This window comes from Rhinatrema bivittatum, chromosome 19 (assembly GCF_901001135.1).
Source record: "Rhinatrema bivittatum chromosome 19, aRhiBiv1.1, whole genome shotgun sequence".
Lineage (NCBI taxonomy): Eukaryota > Metazoa > Chordata > Amphibia > Gymnophiona > Rhinatrematidae > Rhinatrema > Rhinatrema bivittatum.
In genome coordinates this window covers 11,497,010-11,520,858 of record NC_042633.1, presented here as the reverse complement: position 1 = coordinate 11,520,858, position 23,849 = coordinate 11,497,010, and the positions used below count along the sequence as shown (strand labels likewise).

At 45.4% G+C, this 23,849-nt stretch overlaps 1 protein-coding gene across 1 annotated transcript in view; it reads right to left on the bottom strand.

Annotated features, from left to right (window-relative positions):
• Positions 1–1,890: 1,890 nt before the first annotated feature.
• LOC115081146 (extracellular calcium-sensing receptor-like) overlaps positions 1,891–23,849 on the bottom strand; it is a 49,240-nt gene continuing 27,281 nt past the window's right edge. Inside the window, exon 5 of the mRNA XM_029585652.1 lies at positions 1,891–2,804. Coding sequence (XP_029441512.1) covers positions 1,891–2,804 — 914 coding nt within the window. The remainder of the gene's footprint in view (positions 2,805–23,849) is intronic.

Here is a 23,849-nt window from a genome sequence, read left to right as displayed (position 1 = left end):
AGGGGCGTGGGATAAACACTGTGGATCCATAAAGTCAAGAGGCTGCCAATGAAGAGTGGGTGACTCGCCAGAATGATGGCTACTGCCTGGAGTCAATACCCTTATTAAATAAACATACACATGTTTACTGTGACTCGAACATCGCTCTAAGCTTCAACAGCAAGAGGAAATGTGGAAAAAAGGATTCACACTCACAAAGAGGGGAGTAGCTGGCTTGTTACGGCGGTTACTACCCCAAATCAAATAAGCCTGATACTTCACTTTCAATGCATATACAGCATAGCTCTCTGATTCAACGGCAGGGGAGAAGAAAAACTGATACTTCACACATCCAGCAGAGCTCTCTGCTTCAACGGCAGGGGAGAAGAAAAGAGGGTTCACACTCACAAAGCGAGGAGTAGCTGGCTTGTTACGGCGGTTACTACCCCAAACCAAATGTGCCTGATACTTCACTTTCGATGCACATCCAGCATGGCTCTCTGCTTCAACAGCATGGGAGAAGACTGATACTTCACGCATATCCAGCATAGCTCCCTGCTTCAACGGCAGGGGAGAAGAAAAACAACCAATAAGGGCTGTATAACATAGTCTGGGTAAAACAAATAAGCATGGGTGTAGCTTGCTTATTGCGGCAGCTACTACCCCTAACTAATCAAGCTAGATATTTCACTTGGATGCAGCTCCATCACTGCTCTCTACATTAAAGGTGGGGGTGGAAGGGAAATAGAACCAAGAGCTAAGAGAAACAGATAAGTATGAGAGAAAAAATGTGTGAAGCTTGCTGGGCAGACTGGATGGGCCATTTGGTCTTCTTCTGCCGTCATTTCTATGTTTCTATGTTTCTATGTATTACAATGAAAGTCTGTAATCTCAGAATCACCATTGACTCTGCTCTATCCATGTCTAACAATATTTCTGCTTCGTTTAAAACATCATTTTTCAAGATTCATCTACTAAAGCGCCTTAAGCCACTACTATATCCATATGATTTCCGGACTATATTACAGGCCCTAATTCTTACAGGCCTTGATTACTGCAATGCTCTATACCTAGGTCTTCCATCCACTGACTACTATCTGCCCCCTTCAACTGATCCAAAATGCTGCTGCACACATCTTGGTTGATGCAAAGCATTGCGATCATATAACACCTGTTCTTGCTTCAGTACTTTGGCTGCCTGTCTCTTACCGCATTCAATACTAAATCATTATGATTATTCACAATTTCCGTTATACAACTTTGTCAATTTGGTTATGTTCAAGTTTACATATTTATCAACTGATTTGTCATCTTTGTTCATTAAACAAGTCTCCTTGAAGTACCTTTCATAAAACTAGCCAGTTTAGATTTAAGAAAGTGTGCCTTCTCCGTTGCAGGTCCTATATTATGGAATTCTCTCCATGATTCCTTAAGGCTTGACTCCAGCTCTAAAGAATAAAAAAAAAATTAAAATCCTATTTCTGCAGCTTGGCATTTAATCATTTAGCTCCTACTTAAGGCTCCATTTCTCTAGTTTTGATGTGAGTTTATGTAACCCCTCCTTTTTATGAGAAACATATTGCCTTATGTTCACGTTGTCTTAATGATTTGTGTTGTTGTAGATCTTATTTTATTATGTACGTTTTTATTGGAAAATGCTTCAATACTTCCCTATAAAGAAATGGTACACAAGCATTTTTAAAATAAATAAATAAATGTGTTGATTCAACCTTGTTACTTCTAAGTTTTAATATTCAGCTTCACAGAGGGGTGATTTTTTTAGATCAACTGTCAAGCAAGTCCTTATTTACTAGGGCTGCTGCTTCAAGAAACTGTATTTTAAGAAAACACGATTACATCATGCAAACTCAGATGTTTATTAATGAATATGATACAATTCAAATACATTGTTTACTTGAGGCTCCCTATGGCTTTCCCCATTAGGTATTCCTTGGTGTTCATGTCTGGTCTGATTAGGATGATATAACATTTGGGGAAGAATATACAACCCAACAACCCAACACTGGAGGACAATATTGCAAATATTTCCACAGCCACTGTGTATTTTCCTGTTGTGCTTAGATAAGCAGGAATAAAAGAGATCCAGACAGCAATGAATATAAGCATGCTGAAGGTGATGAACTTAGCCTCATTAAAGCTATCGGGCAACTTTCTAGCTAAAAAGGCTACAATGAAGCTAACAGTAGACAACAAGCCCATGTATCCCAGCATGCAGTAGAATGCAGCCAATAATCCTTCATTGCATTCAAGGACTATCTTTCCCATCTGGGATTTCATGCTCATTTGGAAAAATGGGGGAGCCACTATCAGCCAAGTGACACAGATAAGGACCTGGACGAGGCTGCAGGCTAATACCAGGGCGTTGGGCAGTCGTGGACCCACCCATAACTTTAAGTTGCTGGTTGGCTTGGTGGCCTTGAAGGCTATGACCACCATGATGGTCTTGGCCAGCAGGCAAGAAATACATATAACAAATACAATGCCAAATGCCATCTGACGCAGCAAGCAGGTCAGTTTTGTGGGGTGGCCTATGAACACTAATGAGCACCCAAAGGACAGGATGAGAGTTAATAACAGGAGATAGCTGAGTTCACGGTTGTTTGCTTTCACAACTGGGGTGTGGCGGTTCTGGATGAAGACAACAAGGATAGCAGCTGGCATCAGGGCACCAAGCACTGAGAAAGCAGCCAAAACAATGCCCAATGGTTCTTGATAGGAGAGAAATTCAATGGTCTTCTTCTGGCATCCATCTTGTCTCCTGGTAGGCCATTGGTCATCGGGGCACTTCATGCACTCCGTGGCATCTATAGGAAGAAAAAATTCCATATGTGGCTTTGATGAGGAAAATTTGCATAGGAACATCATTCCCTTTAGAGATTCTTTATCTTGTCCCATCTTTTTTATATCATCTTGTTGAATTACAAGTTAAATCTATGTAGCCTGTTAGTGGAGGCATAATTATTTTGTGTATAATTTGTAATGATTGTATTGATGTTGCATTTTTTTTTTTAAATGTAACTTGCTTGTGGAAGCTTTGCTGTCTTGAATCCTGCCTTCAGTAAACATTTTCAAACGGAATTGCAGTTTGTAAATTAATACATTAAATTAAATATGGCAAAAGAAAAAGGCTTATTGTTCTGCCTGGTGAAATCCATACAATAAAGTCTAAATGGACAAATTATCCCTTGGACATGAAGCCTTTTACCATAGCAGTTCATATAAATATTTTATTTACTTTCACAGTCCTATGGAAGACAGAATTCTTTCATAGTTGTGTTATTTTCTATTCAATCATCCAAAAGAAATGAGATAATAATGTTACCAGCTAACTTCAACAGGAAATTCTAATGATTGAACCTAGCACTCTTGTTCATCCCCTCTGTCTGACCCTGAACAGTCTCTGACCCTCAGATTAAATTCCTGTCTCCCCACATATTTGTAAGTCTGCTGCCATAATCTCTCATGGAGTCTTCCATACCCCTTTACTCTATTAATCATTGCCATTGTGCTTTCCAGGGATGTGCAGGTTTGCATATTATGTGCGTCAGCTGATGGCCATTTCTCCCTGGAGGTACTGGTTTATCTGGGCCCCTAGGTCAGTCTCCCTCCAACAGATAGACATTACCATGTTAGCTTCCAGGTCCTTATAGGTCTCTTCTTGAAGATGGCACATCATAAATTACTTATTATATGCAAACTACTGAGGGACTTCAACTCAGGAAAACATCACAGGGCCTAAAAGTATAATTTAGTGCATTCAAACCTTCAGAAAGCATGGGATCTTCTTAGTGTTTGGGTAATTGCCAGGTTCTTGTGGCCTGGTTTGGCCTCTGTTGGAAACAGGATGCTGGGCTTGATGGACCCTTGGTCTGACCCAGCATGGCAAGTTCTTATGTTCTAATGTTGTTATCAGGGTTTGTAGACATGCTTTCATTTGATAATGTTCTCTATGCTTTACTAAGTTGTTACTTTAGCTAAGTTCAATGAAGGCTGATGTTTGGTATGGGATGCAGTCTATTCATTTATTGATATCAATTGCTAGATATATTTTTGTTTTTATTATGCATGTTCTTGTACCCTGCTGTGAATGTTGGATTCTGCATGTACAATTTTTTAAATAAATAAATAAAACACAAGGCAATTGGGGGTGCTCTTGAGCAGCGACCAAGATGGCCGCGTGATCCATCTGCTCTGAGAGATCCACACATGTATGGGATATCTCTGCTCTTAAATCTACACTGAGCAGCATCTTTTTTGCTTCATTTGCACATCTATAATGTCAGTGTCAAAGTCTGGGAAGATAGAGGCAGCCTTTGCAACCGGAGGAGGAACTAAACGAGCAAAGGCCTACCCTACATCTCCTGACAAGTCCTCCTCTATGAGGAAGATGGCATAGGTGGACCCCGTCCTAACAGAGCATAGATCACTAAAAGAAATGCTCCAAAATAACATGGACTCTACTGTTGCGATCCACGAGGACCTCTCGGAATTATTGCAATGCTTCTCTAATTTCGCTTCCGGCCATGAAGGGGTAGAAGCGCAAACAGAATCTCTGCTTTTAACATCTGCGCAGCTTCCCATTCTCTTGCAAAAAGTGGAGCACTTGCAACAGGATCTCAAAGACCTCTCCAACAGAAACAGTGTTAGAAATCTGCAGAGTAGCAATCTGTTCTTATTGGCTCCTAAAGAAGGAGGAGTTAGCAATCTTGTAGTGTCTCAGATATCGTCTTGCGAAGAAGTAGCAATCTGTAATGAATCTGATATAGTTGTGGGTGGATCCCTCGGCAGGTGGCAGATGACCACACCCCCGGGAGGATACCCCGAGAGGGACCACCAGCTAGGCTTTAGTATGGAAACAGCCACACAGTAGTTTTTTTATTAAACAGGTTTTTGAAAACACCAGAGGTGGCAGTAGTGAGCTGATATGCCCAGCAGGGCTGTAGTCCCTCAGGTACTGGAACAGTGATCCAGGATGGCTGACCTGTTGAGAAACTGTAGAAAGTGAGTAGGCAGAGTAGGCAGCGTTCATGAACAGAACTAGATGACAAAACTCACATAAGGTCTCAAGGAAGCTCAGAAGCTTGACAGGTTTAGGCCCTTGAGGAGCGAGTACCTGGTTCCAGGGAAAGCTCTGAGAGAACGATGGTAACTCACAATTGTTTGTAGCAGCGATAGCTTCCAAGCAGTAGAGAATCTACAGAGTGTTCAGGAACATGGGTCCTCGAGGAGCGAGTACCGGTTCTTATCTGTAATCTGAAAGTAAGAAAAAGAGCGAGGCTCCCGAGGAGCGGGAACCTCTGGTAAGTCCGAGGAGGCAGAGTAGGTTGGGAGGTGTAGCCGAAGCAATCCCCTTGCTAACTCAGTTAGATAGTGAAATAGAGACCTTTAAATATTGGAAGCAGATGACGTCAACTCAGGGGGACGCCACTGAGGTTCGCGCTCTTGCTGGTACTTCAATCAGAGAGCACACCCTAGGTCTTCAGGCAACATGGCGGATCTGCAACGTCGATCCGGTCTGGGGACGCCGGAGGGAGATGGCATGGAGACGCCGCGGCAGCCAGCTGTCCATCAGACCCGGAGGGAGTCGCCACAGAGGTAAAGAGGGCAGAGTGAGGACGTTGAGCAGCGACGGACGCATCAAACAGGCAGAATAATATTCACCTGTTAGAAATTTCAGAAGGATCGGAAGGCTCTGATATCATAACGTTCCTGACCGAGCTCATTCCCGCATGTCTTCACCTCAAAATAGATTTTCCTTTAGATATTGAACGTGCTCACCGTATTCTTCTTGGCAGCCAACACACTTCAAGCATCTGCAGCCTATTATCCTCAAACTACTGCGATTCCCACAAGTATTGGAAATATTATTGACTGCACAGGCCAAGGTGCCAATCTCTTACCAAGGCAGTATGATTCTCTTTGTTCCTGATCTGGCAAAATCTACATCGGCCCCTAGGAAGGCCTTTCTGATATTACACCCATGCCTGGAAGCTTTAGGTGCTTGTTTTGGTCTGCTATATCCAGCCCATATGAGGGTTACTTGCCATAGTCAAAACAAAACCTTTGAGGCCCTGGAGGCCTTGGAGGCATATCTCTCATCTCTGGAGGAGTCATCTGGAATGGTGACCTGAGCGAGACATGGAAGCAACTTCAATCTCGGCTGTCTCTACTGCTGCAATTATTCTTGGTTTCTCCGGTTTGTGTGATTGGACACTGGGAGATTTCTTATTGGCCAGCGTTTCTTTTCTTTGATATATGCCATCTTCCGTGTCAGCCTTGTTTTGCTCGATAACCTCAATGGGATTTATTTTTTATATATATGTTTTGGTTTTTTTTGTTGGTCCGAAGTTTTTGGCCTTCCTCTCAACTCACTGAGTGTAGGACAGATGGCTTTACAATGGGGGTTTTCCTTCCATTTTTGCTTTTTTCCCTTTTCAACTAATCCGGCAGGATCTCTCTGGTGTTTAGCACTGCTAAGAGGCCCATTTTATTGTCTTAATAGCGAATGGCTTTCGGCTCAAGGTTTGTGCATATGTTTGTCTTTTTTTTCACTCTAAATTGTGTTATTATATTTATGATCACTTTTTTTTCTTTTTTTTGTTGCCCTGCTGGTATTACACGCTACTTTTCGTAGCACCCGAGGGGAGGTCTTGCACAGTGTCTGGATCATTTCTGTTGTGCTGGAGGTGGACCCTTGGCCTGGTGCAGGATTGGTACAGCCCTCCGGTAGGAGCCGGGGAGAGCCTGCCACCAGGAGGTGGAGCACAGGAAGAGACAGAGGCTAGCTGGAGCTTCACCAAAAGCAACCCGGGGTGGGCCTCGCAGGATCTCCTAGAGAGGAAGTGCAGAGGAGTGCCCACCATGAACAAGGGTGCACGGTCGATGTCCAAACAAGAATGTCCAGAGGTCACAGGAGGCCAAAACAGAAAGTCTGAGTGGATAGCGAGGATCAAGGCCAGAGTAACAGTTCAGGATGGTCAGCCGAAGCAGGGGTCAGTACCTGTAGTCAATCAGGAAGTAGTCAGGTCAGGCAGAGGTTACATTCCAGGCAGCAATCAGGAGAAGTCAGTGGTCAGGCAGAGGTCAAGTTCAAGGCAACTATCAGGAGTAGTCAGAGAACAGGCAGAGGTCAGGTCCAGGCATCAATCAAGAGTAGTCATGAGCAAGCAATGGTCAGTACTGTGAGATCAGTCTGAATGGTGTTATGAAAGTGGACCCCTGTTTCGAGGTAGATAGCTACCATCGAAGGGTGAGGCCTGTACATAATAATAGTACATGCTTAGGGCCAGGGACACAAGAACACTTAGACTCAGTAAAAGGTTTAAAGTAAATTTTATTTGGCATTATAAGTGTTCTTGGGAGATGCTGGATACTGGGTGCCCTTTGTCTTTCAAAATGACCAGCATCTCCTTGAATACAGGAAGTGACCCTTCTTTTATAGTTAAACATACAGTATTGTTGAAGTTTCTAGAATTACGTGACTGCCCAAAGACTCATTTACAGAGACACATCATGCTGTTGTCATGACAACCTATCCCTGAACTGCCCTGACAAGTTTTCCCAGATGTAGCTCATTTGCCCCCACTCTCCAGATAATCCTTTTGTCCTGTTAATGATCTTGTCCAGTGAGGTTTCAACAGGATAGTGCTTGAAGCTCCTGCCGTTGGTTTCTTCTGTGTGACCCATTGAATAGGCCTCCCTTGTTGGTGCCAGTATGTCTACCTGCTCAGAGACATTTTGCAAGTCATGCTCAAGTCACTCAGAGTTCATTCAGCTCTGACAGGCCACAGAACAGCAGAGGCGCCTGGGTATTTTCCCTCTCAATATTGGTTGTCTGATCAGGCATATTCTTCATTTCCCTCTTGTGGCACCTTCAATGGTAAAGGTGGCACACCCAAGTACCAAAGGTGAAAACAGAACAGTGAGAAGTGACTATGGCAAATGGGCTAAATATGTAAGCTAACAACTAACCTTGTGTGTGTGTTATCCCTCTAGATTCCCCCTTAAAGTAAATGAGACTCATAGGCAGACATGTACTCATGAATTGACAAAAAATAATCAGCATAACTAATTTTCACTAGGTAGCCATTAGCTCTATAATTGAGCTGTATGGATACCTGCATTATAAAAAAGGACATACTTCATAATAGCAAGCCCACATATGTTATCTTTCAGAGTCAAGTAATTATATAATAGTGGTATAACATGTAAAGATAAGAACAAAGAGAGACCAGTATGAAAGTATTATGTTTCTCATATAATACTAGGTATACTGGGCAAGTCTTTTCAATGAATACTGTTATTGTGAACAACTACCCAGGATAATATTCATTAAAATGGCAAGCAGGGATATAATCAATGCACATTACCAGAAAAGTAAAGGAAACAGAAGGACTCATACCGTGTAGTGCGTAGATAATATGGGATGAGTTATAAAGGTGTTGCAAAGCATAAGACATATTCTGGTCATAGGCTGCAGTGATGGAAGATCCAAATCATCGAAAGCAGAGGCATATGCATGGTAGGCAAAGGCATATCAAAAGTCCAAAACATCATGCTAGTTCTGTAGGGTATTGATGGTGCTATGCAGTATTATGACAACAACCTGTAGCAGTGAAAGCAATCACTGTATGGACAGTCCTAATTCAACTTATGGCAGTCACCTGTCCAAGAGATGATACAGCTGTGGATGGCAAGGTTTCTAAACCAGTTTCGGTCAAGGGGTATAAGTTATTAAGGTAGATGAGGGCTAGTAATACTGCTTCGTCTTCAGATACTTCTAGGGAAGTGGGGCTAATACCCTTCTTAGATGATGGTAAGTCTAAGTGTATTTGGGGATAATCATAAAAACAAGTTAAAGCTGACTCTGTGAGAAAGTCTTTAGCATATTATGTAATCTAAAACAAAATAATGTACTTTGCAGGATTGATAAACCATCAGTGTGAGTCTTTGCACAGGGAAAGGAAGGAATGTAATACAAATAAAAAACAGAAATAAGGAAAATGATATCTTCCCCTCTGGAATCCTAAATGGAAACAAACTAGCTTATAAACAGAATATTTTAAGTCACAGATAGGGTTTATAGTGAAGGGGCCAAGATAAGAAGAAAAGAACAATGAGCAATTAATATACCAAAAGATATAGTAATAGAATGTTGCAGATCCCTATGACAGTGCTCCTCATATGTAAGGTATGTATTTGTTTCAAGGAGAACAATCTCATAATAAAATCACAGGCTACACTAGTAAGAAATATTTGTGAAAGAGAGTGAAACAGTCATTAGGTAAAATCTAATAGATAGTGTCATAGGAAAAAGATATTCAAAAGGGTTCAGCGAAGAAATTAGAATAAAAAATAGAATATTGAGATATTAAAGATCAGCAAAGTGATTACCATAAATGCAAGCTGCAAAACAAAAGAATAGGAATAGCTTATAACTTATGCTGGTGTGAAAGAGAAACATATATAGATCTCCCTCTTGAACCCTAAATTATCCTATTTGAATCACACTGAAACACATCACCCTCTATGTGATCACAGCAGCTTCCATAGATAAAGATAAAGAAAAACCTAGTACATATGCATTTAAGTATTAGAAATTCTAAGACTGGAAAATACTACTAAACTTGAAACATACAAACTAATAAAAATAGCATCACTTCAGATGATAACATTAAACTTGAACACCTAAGTACTGGCAGAGAATGAAAGAACCTAGATTCTGCATAAAGTCACTCCCACAGAACAAAGAGAAAAGCAAAGATCAGGTATAAATTGTAAGCATTTCAGTCCATATAGTATGTAATAACTTCTGTGGCCAAGGATAATTTCTGCAATCAGTGCGTATATAGTAGGGATGTGAATCGTTTTTTGACGATTTAAAATATCGTCCGATATATTTTAAATCATCAAAAATCGTTAGGGCCACGATACAATACCAATTCCCCCGATTTATCGTCAAAAAATCGTAAATCGGGGGAAGGGGGAGGGCAGGAAAACCGGCACACTAAAACACCCTAAAACCCACCCCCGACCCTTTAAATTAAATCCCCCACCCTCCCGAACCCCCCCAAATGCCTTAAATTACCTGGGGGTCCAGCGGCGGTCCGGAACGGTCTCCTGCAATTGAATCGTGTTGTCTTCAGCCGGCGCCATTCTGCGCCGCCATTTTGCAAAATGGCGGCGCAAAATGGCGGCGGCCATAGACCAACACGATTCGACTGCAGGAGGTCGTTCCGGACTCCCGCTGGACTTTTGGCAAGTCTTGTGGGGGTCAGGAGGCCCCCCCCAAGCTGGCCAAAAGTCCCTGGGGGTCCAGCGGGGGTCCGGGAGCGATCTCCTGCCGCGAATCGTTTTCCGTACGGAAAATGGCGCCGGCAGGAGATCGACTGCTGGAGGTCGTTCAGCCGGGGTCCGGAACCCCCGCTGAACGACCTCCTGCAGTCGATCTCCTGCCGGCGCCATTTTCCGTACGGAAAACGATTCGCGGCAGGAGATCGCTCCCGGACCCCCGCTGGACTCCCAGGGACTTTTGGCCAGCTTGGGGGGGCCTCCTGACCCCCACAAGACTTGCCAAAAGTCCAGCGGGGGTCCGGAACGACCTCCTGCAGTCGAATCGTGTTGGTCTATGGCCGCCGCCATTTTGCGCCGCCATTTTGCAAAATGGCGGTGCAGAATGGCGCCGGCTGAAGACAACACGATTCAATTGCAGGAGGCCGTTCCGGACCGCCGCTGGACCCCAGGTAATTTAAGGCATTTGGGGGGGGGGTTCGGGAGGGTGGGGGATTTAATTTAAAGGGTCGGGGTGGGTTTTAGGGTGTTTTAGTGTGCCGGTTTTCCTGCCCTCCCCCTTCCCCCGATTTAGGTACGGACCGCCGCTGGACCCCCAGGTAATTTAAGGCATTTGGGGGGGGTTCGGGAGGCTGGGGGATTTAATTTAAAGGGTCGGGGGTGGGTTTTAGGGGGTTTTAGTGTGCCGGTTCATGATTTTAATGATTTTCACGATACTCTAAACACCCAAACGGCGGCGATACGATTCCCTCCCCCTCCCAGCCGAAATCGATCGTTAAGACGATCGAGGACACGATTCACATCTCTAGTATATAGTTCTTAGTAGGATTCAGTGCTGATGGCCGAGCAGAATCTCTTAGCTCATTAGATTAGATGCATGTGTATGGATTCAAACCTAAATAAAAGTACAACAAATCCGATTAAGTAGTAAGAAAATACTATTATGTCACATACTCCCTATATTTAATTTGCAAAATAATCCCCACATTATTTCAAAACATCATGCAATGGTCCAAACCACAAACATAACTACTCAGACATTACATTAAAACATATATTTCACAAAACTGACTACATAATGCATGCATTCATTCATTCCTCATTTCCCCGTATCACACATTTAACATATAACAGACAACATGACAAACTTTTGAGCTCAAAAAATTAAAAAGTACTTTAAAAATATAAAAGAATTGGATCGATCCACAAAAGAAAACAAAATCAGGATTAAAATTAAAAATAAATCTATTAAAAATGAAAAAGGAATCAAACTGGAAAAAACTGTAATCTTCATCTCCCATGGAATGGAGACAGATGTACTTTGTGCCGTGATACCCTGAAAAGAAATCTAACATATGACAATGAATATAATGATTAAAATTAAATTTAAAAATGACATTACAGTTTCCCTAAAAGTCAAACTTCTGTTATACCTTAATTCAGCAAAAAGCAGTCATAAAGCTACTTTCCTTTCTATTGTTCCACCTCTAGGAGGTGCTGTCCCCTGTGATAAGAGCTACTTCCATTTACAAATCTAAAACCTTTTTTTTTTTTTCTGTGCTATAAACTCCTAACTCACTTAAAGGATAGACTTTGTTATACCCAAGAGCAATTCATTCCCTACTGTGCCCAACCCTGAGCACTCATTCATATGCATTAGCCAGAACCTGCAATTATATATGAGGCAGCTCCCTGTTTTATTGTATTGTTGTTAAGCTATTTCTCCCTTCGGATCTGTATACCTAAGCTCCCATCAACAAAAACCCAATCATTCCCTTCATCTAAAAGTTAGCATCTAGTGAGGTATAATCAAAACTGAGAAATATTATCTATCATCATTAGAATATAACATAAATACTGTAATTAACGCATACTGCCGCATGAAGTTCATGCATATTAGTGCCTTCTGTTTGTTTCTGACCTGTGTTTAATTTAAAATAAATCATATCTTCACACAAGTGTTTAAAAGCAAACCCATGGTAAGAGGTTTAAATGCAACTGACTCACATTTTTTCTCTACTTCTACCAAAACATTCTAAATTTCCCACCACACAGCCTTCTGCATATTCATTCTGACACTGTAACACATAGTTAACTTACTGACAAAGCACTTTACCTACCCGCATCAGCATAAAAATAAATCTCTTCCCTCTTTAACATTACTATGTCCCTGCTAATGGCATCAAATTCACTTTCTTCCACTTTCAACACAAGAAAAAGACAATAAATCCCTTTCCAATGAGAAATCAAATCTAATTATGAATGGCTTTAAATAAACACAGTTTCATGCTTTCTTTCTTACCAAATGAAAATCTGGAATTTCTCAAAAATGAAACACAGCTCACATTGTGCTAAAATCTCTTCACAATAAACTCTCATTAATAACACAGTTCTAAAAACTTAGATGCAAATATGAGCATCCCTACATTCATGGTGGGAAATAGAACCAAAGAGCTAAGAGAAACAAATAAATATAAGAGAAAATATGTGTGAAACTGGCTGGGCAAACCGGACGGACCGCTTGTTCTCCCCCCCCCCCACCGCCATCATTGCTATGTTTCCATGTTTACAGTAAACCACTCCACCCTGTACTATCTTGAGAGGGAGGGGGGAGAAGAAAAACAGCACAAAACTGAAAGATTCCTTTCTCTGTTTAATGAGAACCTAACAGCAATCACGCGTTAACTCCAAAGCAAACTTAAGTATGAACTTATAAAAATAAATCTCATGGACTGAAATAAACTGGATGCATTTATGTACCTCTGATCACATGGAACAGACAGCTGGAAACTATAATATCCAGCCATGCAGTTTCTAGTTTTAAAAGCACCGCATTTTTTTTTCTCACTCCCGCTTTCTCTCTGCTCTACACAAAGAATGCCTACTGCTCCAATAAAACAAATATCCATTTTAGGTTTAACTACAATCACTAATCTATTTAGCAAGGAAACCTTTTACACAAGATCGTAACTTATATAAATAGATTCACACCGACAAAGAAAATAGGCTTCCTTGTTAAAGCTAATCAGAGGAGGAAAAGAAAGAAATTAACCACATGTAGCCTGCTTTAAAAGATTAAAGCCGTTAGCACCTTCCTGTACAAGACAGCAAACAACCCAACTTTTGTAAACAATCCACAAACTAAAAACTCCTTATCATACTAATTATAACTTTCAAACTTACCCTATTTAACTTCACACTTTTCGTGAAAAATCACTCCCGTACCCTCATAGGTGTAACTTGAAACAGCTGCAGAACCAAGCCTCTAAGCCATGCGGTCTGAGGACAAAAGACCACTGTTGCCAGCGAACCCTATGGACACTGAAAGTTTACTAAACACCAAAGAAATGTGAAACAGCTGAATAAAAATATACTACAAACAAACTTCGAAATTTCCTTATCTGGACCCGCTGACCTGCTTTAATAACTTCTATCCCAGTCACCTTATTGATTCTGATCCTCCCCCTTTCTCTCCTCTGTTTTTTTTTTTTAAACAGAAGCCCTACAACACAATATTTTATACAAGATTTAACACACAATCTATACACTGTACACCAGAATAAAACATTTATACTTACAGATTATTTTCTTAAAAACTTCATTAAACATCTTCTCTGAGCTCATCTGTCATCCGAGTAACCCTCCAAAGCACGTAAGGCTTTGGGAACACTTCCTTTGGACGTAAAGCCAATTAAATGTCCGAGAACGTAGTGTACAATTTGTCCACCAGAATCCACACACTACAGCTAAAGAACTATAGCCGCACTATAGGTCCCACCAGAGTCGCCAAAAATGTACATAATATAGTACATGCTTAGGGCCAGGGACACAGAACACTTAGACTCAGTAAAAGGTATAAAGTAAATTTATTTGGCATTATAAGTGTTCTTGGGAGATGCTGGATACTGGGTGCCCTTTGTCTTTCAAAACGACCAGCATCTCCTTGAATACAGGAAGTGACCCTTCTTTTATAGTTAAACATACAGTATTGTCGAAGTTTCTAGAATTACGTGACTGCCCAAAGACTCATTTACAGAGACACATCATGCTGTTGTCATGACAACCTATCCCTGAACTGCCCTGACAAGTTTTCCCAGATGTAGCTCATTTGCCCCCACTCTCCAGATAATCCTTTTGTCCTGTTAATGATCTTGTCCAGTGAGGTTTCAACAGGATAGTGCCTGAAGCTCCCGCTGTTGGTTTCTTCTGTGTGAACCATTGAATAGGCCTCCCTTGTTGGTGCCAGTATGTCTACCTGCTCAGAGACATTTTGCAAGTCATGCTCAAGTCACTCAGAGTTCATTCAGCTCTGACAGGCCACAGAACAGCAGAGGCGTCTGGGTATTTTCCCTCTCAATATTGGTTGTCTGATCAGGCATATTCTTCAGGCCGCTCTGCTTGAAGAGACTTGATAGACGACTTCACCCTGGAAGCACGCAACCCCCGCAGGAGGAGCCTGTAGGGGTCCGGCCGCTGGGACTTAGGCGACTCCTCTGAAGACTGTAGAAAGGCCTGGATGCAGGCACCTCCTGCGGGTCATGGGTTCCAGACGGCTGGCGCCTCCAGCAGGTCGTAGCAGTCTGAGGACGGAGTCGTAGAAGAGTCCAAAGCCGTTCCGAGGTTCGATATACAGGCGGGGTCCAAGTCCAGTCCAGGGTCTAAGCAGGAGAAGGGTCCAAAGCCATACCAGGGTCAAGCCAGGAGAAGGGTCCAACGCTGTACCAGGATCAAGCCAGGAGAAGACACGTCCACCAGTCCAGAAGTCAGTAGCCAAGAATCAATCCATGGAGCAGGAGAGCAGAACGGGATGAAGAACAAAGAACCAGGAACACAGGAACACACTCAGGAAGGAACCTCAATACCAAGGCAAGGACTGAATGCTCAGCCCTTGCCTTAAGTACAGGAAGCCAGGGGAGGAGTCTCAGGGGGAGCCATGACACTTCCTGTCATGGCTCCTTTAAGAATATCCATCAGCCGCACGCGCGGCTCCTAGGAGCAGGGAGGAGGAGCCAGATCGTCGCGGAACTACGCCGCCAATCCCAGCAGTGGTGGCGGCCGTCAGAAAGAAGGAAGGGGCTGCCTGCTCCCGCAGGAACCCTCGGCACTACCCGGCGTCCCGGGTAAGCTATTTCCTGTGCACCCGCCGGCCCGGCCTCAGGACCAGGACGGTCTATTACAATGTCCTGATCGTGTCGGGACATTGTAATAGATGAGTATACCTTTGGGACATTTCCAATAGCTAAGCATTTTAAGTGTTACTAAGTGGTCTATATTTAGAGAGTTTGGCTCCATTTCAAGAAATGATGCAATTAGTTGTGCGATGTATGCATTAACTAACAACGGTTTGGGTCTATAAACATTTTAGGAAAAACAAAAACTAAAAAAATCTAAAATTGACCTCTTGATTAATAAAGCAATTTGGACCTGTATACTACAAAAATGAGTCTGTATGCTTAACAAACTCACATAGTCCAGAGGTCCTACAGATATAGAGATAACACAATTGGTGATTTGTTCATGTGGTTCCACATAGTGATGGATGATTGATGATACCAGTTACCTTTGTAGATTTTGATGTGTGTTGCCCCTATCAGCACCATAGGGACCTGGCTCTACCTCCACTGTACCTGCCTGTATTTCCCTTATCAACACCAGCGGGACCTGACTCTACCTCCACTATGCCTGCTCCTATCAACACCAGAGGGACCTCAACCCTATCCCCACTGTGCCTGCCTGTCCTGCCCCTATCAACTCCAGAGGGGCCCTGACTACCTTCAATGTGCCTGCCTTTCTTGCCCCTATCAACACCAGAGGGACCTGAATATACCTCCACTGTGGCCTGCCTGTCTTGCCCCTATCAACACAAGAGAGACCTGACTCTACCTCCACTGTGCCTTGTCTGTCTTGCCCTATCGACACCAGAGAGACCTGACTAACTCCACTCTACCTGCCTGTCTGCCCCTATGAACACCAGAGGGACCTGTCTACTTCCACTATGCCTGCCTGTCTTGCCCCTATCAACACTAGAGGGACCTGACTCTACCCTACACTGTGCCTGTCTGTCTAGCCCCTATCGACACCAGAGAGACCTAACTAACTCCACTCTGCCTGCCTGTCTTGCCCCTATCAACACCAGAGGGACCTGTCTATCTCAACTGTGCCTTCCTGTCTTGCCCCTATCAACACCGGAGGTGACCTGACTACTTCCACGGTGCCTGGCTGTCTTGCCCCTATCAACACCAGAGGGACCTGACTATACCTCCACTGTGCCCTGCTTATCTTGCCCCTATCAACACAAGAGGGTGCTTACTCTACCTCCACTATGCCTGCCGGTCTTGCCCCTATCAAGACCAGAGGGACCTGACTCTACCTCCACTGTACCTGCCTGTCTTTCCCTTATCAACACCAGAGGGGACCTGACTATACCTCCACACTGCCTGGTTTTCTTACCCCTATCGACACCAGAGGGACCTCACTCTACCTTAACTGTGCCTGCCTGTCCTGCCCCTATCAACACCAGAGGGACCTGACTACTTCCACTGTGCCTCCCTGTCTTGCCCCATCAACACCAGAGGAACCTCACTCTACCTCCACTGTCCTGTCTGTCCTGCCCCTATCAACACCAGAGGGACCTGACTATACCTCCAACTGTGCCTGCCTGTCTCTGCTACTATCAACACTAGAGGGACCTTTCTATACCTCACTGTGCCTGCTTATCTTGCCCCTATAAAGACCAGAGGGACCTGACTCTACCTCCACTGTTGTCTTGTCTTGCCCCTATCAACACCAGAGTGACCTCACTCTACCTCCACTGTGCCTGCCTTTCTTGACCCTATCAACACCAGCAGGACCTGACTACTTCCAATGTGCCTGTCTGTCTTGGCCCTATCAACACCAGAATCACCTGACTATACATCCACTGTGCCTGCTTGTCTTGCCCCTATCAACACCAGAGGGACCTCACTCTACCTCCACTATGCCTGCCTGTCTTTCCCCTATCAAGAACAGAGGGACCTCACTCTACCTCCACTGTACTGTCTGTCTTGCCCCTGTCAACACCAGAGGGGCCTATCTACCTCCACAGTGCCTGTCTGTCCTGCCCCTATCAACACCAGAGGGGCCTGACTACATCACTGTGCCTTCCTGTCTTGCTCCCCTATCAACACCAGAGGAACCTATCTTACTCCATTATGCCGGCCTGTCTTGCCCCAATCAACACCAGAGGGACCTGTCTATCTCCACTGAGCCTGCCTGTCTTGCTCCCATCAACAACCGGAGGTGACATGACTACCTCCACTGTGCCTGCCTGTCTTGCCCCTATCAACACTAGGGTGACCTCACTCTACCTCCACATATGCCTGCCTGTCTTGCCCCTATGTAGACCAGAGGGACCTGACTCTACCTCCACAATGCCTGCCTGTCTTACCCCTATCAAGACCAGAGGGACCTCACTCTATCTCCACTGTGCCTGCCTGTCTTGACCCTATCAACACCAGAGGGACCTGACTACTTCCACTGTGCCTGTCTGTCTTTCCCTATCAACACCAGAAGGACCTGACTACTTCCCACTGTGCCTGCCTGTCTTGCCCCTATCAACAACAGAGGAACCTGACTATACCTCCACTGTGCCCTGCCTGTCTTGCCCTACAAACACCAGAGGGACTTGACTACCTCCACTGTGCCTGTCTGTCTTACTCCTATCGACACCAGAAGGACCTCACTCTATCTCCACTGTGCCTGCCTGTCCTGCCCCTATCAACACAGAGGGACCTGATACCTTTCACTGTGCCTGCCTGTCTTACCCTATCAACACTGGAGGTGACCTGACTACTTCCACTGTGCCTGCCTGTCTTGCCCCTATCAACAACAGAGGAACCTGACTATACCTCTACTGTGGCCTGCCTGTCTTGACCCTATCAACACCAGAGGACCTGACTACTTCCACAGTGCCTGTCTGTTTTTGGCGCTATCAACACCAGAATCACCTGACTATACCTCCACTGTGCCTGCCTGTCTTGCCCCTATCAACACCAGAGGGACCTCACTCTACCTCGACAATGACTGCCTGTCTGACCCTATCAGTCCAGAGGGACCTCACTCTACCTCAACTGTGCCTGCCTGTCTTACCCCTATCAGCACCAGAGGATCATCACTCTACCTCCTATGTATCTGCCTGTCCTGCCCCTAACACCAGAGGGGCCTGACTACCTTCACTGTACCTGTCTGTCTTTACCCTATCAACACCGGAGGTGACCTGACTACTTCCACTGTGCCTGCCTGCCTTGCCAATATCAACACCAGAGGGACCTGTTGTGACTTGGGAGGTGGACCCTTGGTCTGGCGAGAGATGAAGTTCTCTCGTCGGTAGGCGAGGCCGATCACGTAGGTCACTGGAGGTACATGAAGAATATCTGGATGCAGGCGCCTCCTGCAGGCCGTTTAGTCCAGATAGCTGGCATCTTCAGCAGGTCGAGAGAACAGGGGTTAGCACCTCCAGCGGATCGTGGAAACAGAAGCTGGCGCCTCCAGCAGGTCATAAGAATGGAAGCTGGCGCCTCCAGCAGGTCATGGAAACCGAAGAGGTAACAAAAGTCAGTCCAGAGAACAAAAGCCAGCACACTCTGCAGTCAGAACAAGGATCAGGAGCAAAACTACCCCGCCGCCAGTCCAGGGGTCGAGAGCCAGAAGAATCAGCGGCCAGTCCAGGAGTCAGGAGCCAAACAGGAACGACAGCCAGTCCAGAGATCCAATTGAAGAAGCAAACCAAAAGCAGAACCCCACTAGAGCCACGAAGTCAAGGCAAGGTCTGAAGGCTCAGACCTTGCCTTAAATATTACACGGAAGATGAAGTCAGCAGGAAGGAACCCCCTACACTTCCTGTAGGGGTTCCTGTAAGGCCGGGCTCTTGCTGCCCGCGCGGCCCTAAGAGATCTCAGGGGGCGTGGCTTAGCCGCGTCAAGGACGCGGCGGCAATCTTGGGGAGCAGCAACGCTGCCTCGGGGGAGGACTGCCGATGATGGCCCCAACGCCGCGGAGGTGAGTGACCGGCCCCCCGTTCGTGGTTTGCCACGGCCGGCGGTCACAACAGTACCCCCTCCTTTAGGCCTCCCCCTAGAAGGCTTGGGCTTCCCAGGATGACTGATGTGGAAATTTTTGAGGAGATCCTTGTCCAAGATGTTCGTAGCAGGCTCCCACAAATTCTCCTCAGGGCCGAATCCCTCCCAAGCCAGCAGATACTCCCATTGACGACTTTGCCTACGGACATCAAGAACTTCTCGAACTTGATAAGTATCGTCTTCCGCCCTTACTGACGAAGAAACAGGAACCTTCCGGGAGGGCCAGTTGAGGATCAATGGCTTTAAAAGAGAAACATGAAATGAGTTGTTGATGCGTAGAGTAGCCGGGAGGCGTAATCGATAAGTTTCTGGTCCCAATTGCTTGATTACCGTGAAGGGACCAATGTACCGAGGAGCCAGACTCATCGAGGGAACTCGTAGATGAATATATCTGGTACTGAGCCAGACCTTATCTCCAGGGCGAAAACAGGGTGCAGGTCTCCGATGTCAGTCAGTGAATTTCTTAGCGGTCCGAGCCGCTTTCAGTAACATTTGTTGTGTACGAGTCCAAAGTTTTTTAAAGTGGTTGGCAGTGAGCTGGGCTGCCGGAGAGGAGACCGGCAGAGGTAGCGGCACTGGTGGGGCCGATTGATGACCGAAGACAATTTGAAAAGGAGAGGACCCAGTGGAAGTACAGGAATGGAAATTGTGTGAGAATTCTGCCCAAGGCAGCAAAGCCGCCTTGGGCAGAATTGGCGGGAGTTGGCGGGAGTTGATGTAAGAGTGCAGGAATTGTTTCAGAGCTCGATTTGTTCTTTCTGCCTGCCCATTAGCCTGGGGGTGGAAAGCCGTGGTGAAGTCCAGTGCAATCTGAAACTTGGTACAAAGACCTCGCCAATATCGAGCCGTAAATTGAGACCCACGGTCGGACGTGATGTGCTGGGGTATTCTGTGGAGGCGAAAAATATGTGCCATGAAGAGCTGTGCCAATTGAGGAGCAGAGGGAAGGGCGGGTAATGGTGTAAAGTGAGCCATTTTGGAGAATCTATCAACTACCACCCATATTACCGTATGTCCTTCAGAAGCTGGGAGGTCTACAATAAAATCAGTGGAGATGTGTGTCCAAGGTCTTGTGGGTGTAGAAAGTGGTTGCAACTGCCCCCAGGGTTTCCCAGCAGGATTCTTGGGCTGCGCACAAACAGGGCAAGAGTCAACATATGCTTGAATGTCCTTGCGCATCCCTGGCCACCAATAGTGTTGTTGAAGCAGATCCAGAGTACGTCTGCGTCCCGGATGCCCCACCAACTGAGAGTCGTGTCCCCACTTTAGAACTTTGTTACAGAGCCTCTTGGGTACCATGGTCTTACCAACGGGAACCGTGAAGGTTGCTGAAAGAATGACACGGGCAGGGTCAATGATGTACTGTAAAGGTTCTTCTATGTCTTCAGACATAAATGATCGTGATAATGCGTCGGCCTTAATATTCTTACTTGCTGGTTGGTATCTTAATTCGAAGTCAAAACGTGTAAAAAATAGTGCCCAGCGAGCTTGTTGCGGACTCAGGCAGTGGGCTTGTTGTAAATATGTCAAATTTTTATGGTCCGTAAAGACTGTTATCCAATGGAGTTCCCTCTAGCCACTGCCCCCATTCTTCAAATGCAAGTTTGTTGGCTAGCAGTTCTTTATCGCCGATGGAATAATTGCGCTCCGCAGGTGAAAATTTCTTTGAAAAATAGGAACAAGGGTGGAATTTCCCGCCAGCATCGTTCTGACTCAAAACTGCTCCAACCCCCTCCGAAGAAGCGTCTACCTCTACCGTGAATGGACATCTTGGATCTGGATGGCGGAGACAGGGTTGCTGCAGAAAAGCATCCTTGAGAGTTTGGAATGCTTCAATTGCTTCTACCGGCCAGTTTTTGATGTTGACCCCCTTACGTGTAAGTGCAGATAATGGTGCAGTCAGTTTGGAAAAATTCTTGATAAAATGACGATAATAATTGGCGAAACCCAAAAAACGTTGAAGAGCTCATAGCCCATTGGTTGGGTCCATTCTTTTATACACTTCACTTTGGTCGGATCCATTTCGAACCCTTGATTTGAAACAATATATCCTAGAAAGGGTAAGGATTCTGTTTCAAAAATGCATTTCTCCAGTTTGGCATATAGTTGATGTTCCCTTAAACGTTGAAGAACTTGCGTCACATGTTGGCGATGCGACTGTAGATCCCTGGAGAAAATCAAAATATCATCAAGATAAACAATCACACAGATATATAGTAAGTCTCGAAAAATCTCATTAATGAAATGTTGAAAAAAGCAGGGGCATTAGTTAAACCAAAAGGCATAACTAGATATTCATAGTGTCCATCTCTGGTGTTGAATGCTGTTTTCCACTCGTCTCCCTCCCGGATCCAACTAAATTGTACGCTCCCCGCAGGTCCAATTTGGAGAAGATTTGAGCTCCTTGCAGACGATCGAACAGTCAGCAATAAGAGGCAGGGGATAACGATCCTTGATGGTGATGGCATTTAGACCACGAAAGTCAATACAAGGACGTAAAGTCCCATCTTTCTTTTCAACAAAAAAAAACCAGCCCCGCAGGAGAGTTGGATTGGCGGATAAACCCCTTCTGTAGGTTGTCCTGGATGTATTCAGTCATCGCCCGTGTCTCCATGGCAGATAAAGGATAAACTCTACCCCGCGGAGGAGTGGATCCTGGAATCAATCGGATAGCACAGTCGAATTCTCGTTGCGGGGGTAAAATATCCGCGGCCTCTTTGGAAAAAACTTCTGTGAATTGTGCATATTGTGGGGGTAGTTTCTGCAGCACCGAAGTGCAGATGAGGCTAGAATCAGAAGTAGATCTCTGTAAGCAAGTCTCATAGCATCTGGGTCCCCATTGGGTAATTCTCAAAGATGCCCAGTCGAATTGTGGATTGTGGCATTGAAGCCAAGGAATCCCGAGCACAACTGGGTGGATGGCTTTGCTGAGGACGTGGAAGATGATTTGTTCGGTATGGTCGGGTGCAATATGGCAGTTTATAGGTACTGTGTGATGTGTGATTTTCCCAGGTAATGGTTCCCCATGGATGGAAGAGATGATCAACGGTGTGGAGCAGAGTTGAGTGGGGATCCAGAGTTGATCCACTAATTCCTGTAGTATGAATTCTCCCCCCGCACCATAGTCTATCAAAACCAAAGTGTTAAATACCTGTCCACTGATGTCCAGAGTGACTTGTACAGTGAGTGGGGGAGATGGGGAGGTGAGACCTAGAGTGACTCCCCCTGAGCACCCTAGGCTTTGGAGTTTCCCGGCCGATTAGGGCATGTGGCAATACGATGGCCAGCTCCCCCACAGTAAAGACAAAGGCCCGCCTTGCGACGTCTCAGACGTTCTTCAGGTGTTAGAGGTCCGCTGCCCAATTGCATGGGTTCGGCCACAGTCCCTCGGGAACAGAGGGATTCTCTTGATGTAGCAGAAGTGAAAGGCGGAAAGTAAGGGGTAGCCGGGCATCTCCATGATCCTAGTGTCTCCCTGGCCCTTTCTTGTAGCCGTCGGTCGATTCTGGTAGCTATTTCAATTACTGCGTTTAAGGAGGATGGAAGTTCACGAGCGCTAGCTCGTCCTTGATTCTGGCAGATAGTCCCTCTAGATAATGGATCGTAGAACAGTTTCCTTCCCAATGCAATTCCAATCGCCAGAGTCTGAATTCGATGTTGTAATCCGAAATAGATCGTCCTCCTTGTCGAAGATGCAACAGATCCGTACTAGCAGCAGCTTGCTTCCTGGTTCTTCAAACGCCATTCGTAACAGTTCAAGAATCATGGTAGATCCTGTAACACTGGATCTGAGCGCTGCCAGAGCGGAGAGGCCCAGGTCAGAGCTTTACCTTCAAGTAATGAAAGAATATAGGTGGTTTTCGTTATATCATCCGGAAACAGAGTTTGGTTGAAGGCGAAAGTGCATGCTGCACTGATCCAAGAACCCCAAGCAAAGATGAGGATCCCCACCATATCGAGGTGGCTTGGGTAGAGGAAGAACAGGCGGAGGGTGGCTTTGGGTAACAGGCGGAGCTGGTACTGGCGGAGGAATGGAAGCCGGAGGATTAGAATGCGTTGCGACTACAGAGTCTAGCCGAGTGTTGAGTCGTTCTATTGAGGCTGCCATGGATTCCAACATACTCTGTTGCTCCATGATCCTCTGAGCCAAACCAGGAACTGCTCTTAGGGCGGAGGCCTCGGCCGGGTCCATGGCCTTGGCTTACTGTTGTGACTTGGGAGGTGGACCCTTGGTCTGGCGAGAGATGAAGTCCTTTCATCAGTAGGCGAGGCCAATCACGCAGGTCACTGGAGGTACTTGAAGAAGATCTGGATGCAGGCGCCTCCTGCAGGTCGTTTAGTCCAGATAGCTGGCGCCTCCAGCAGGTCGAGAGAACATGGGTTAGCACCTCCAGTGGATCATGGGAAACAGAAGCTGGCGCCTCCAGCAGGTCGTAAGATGGA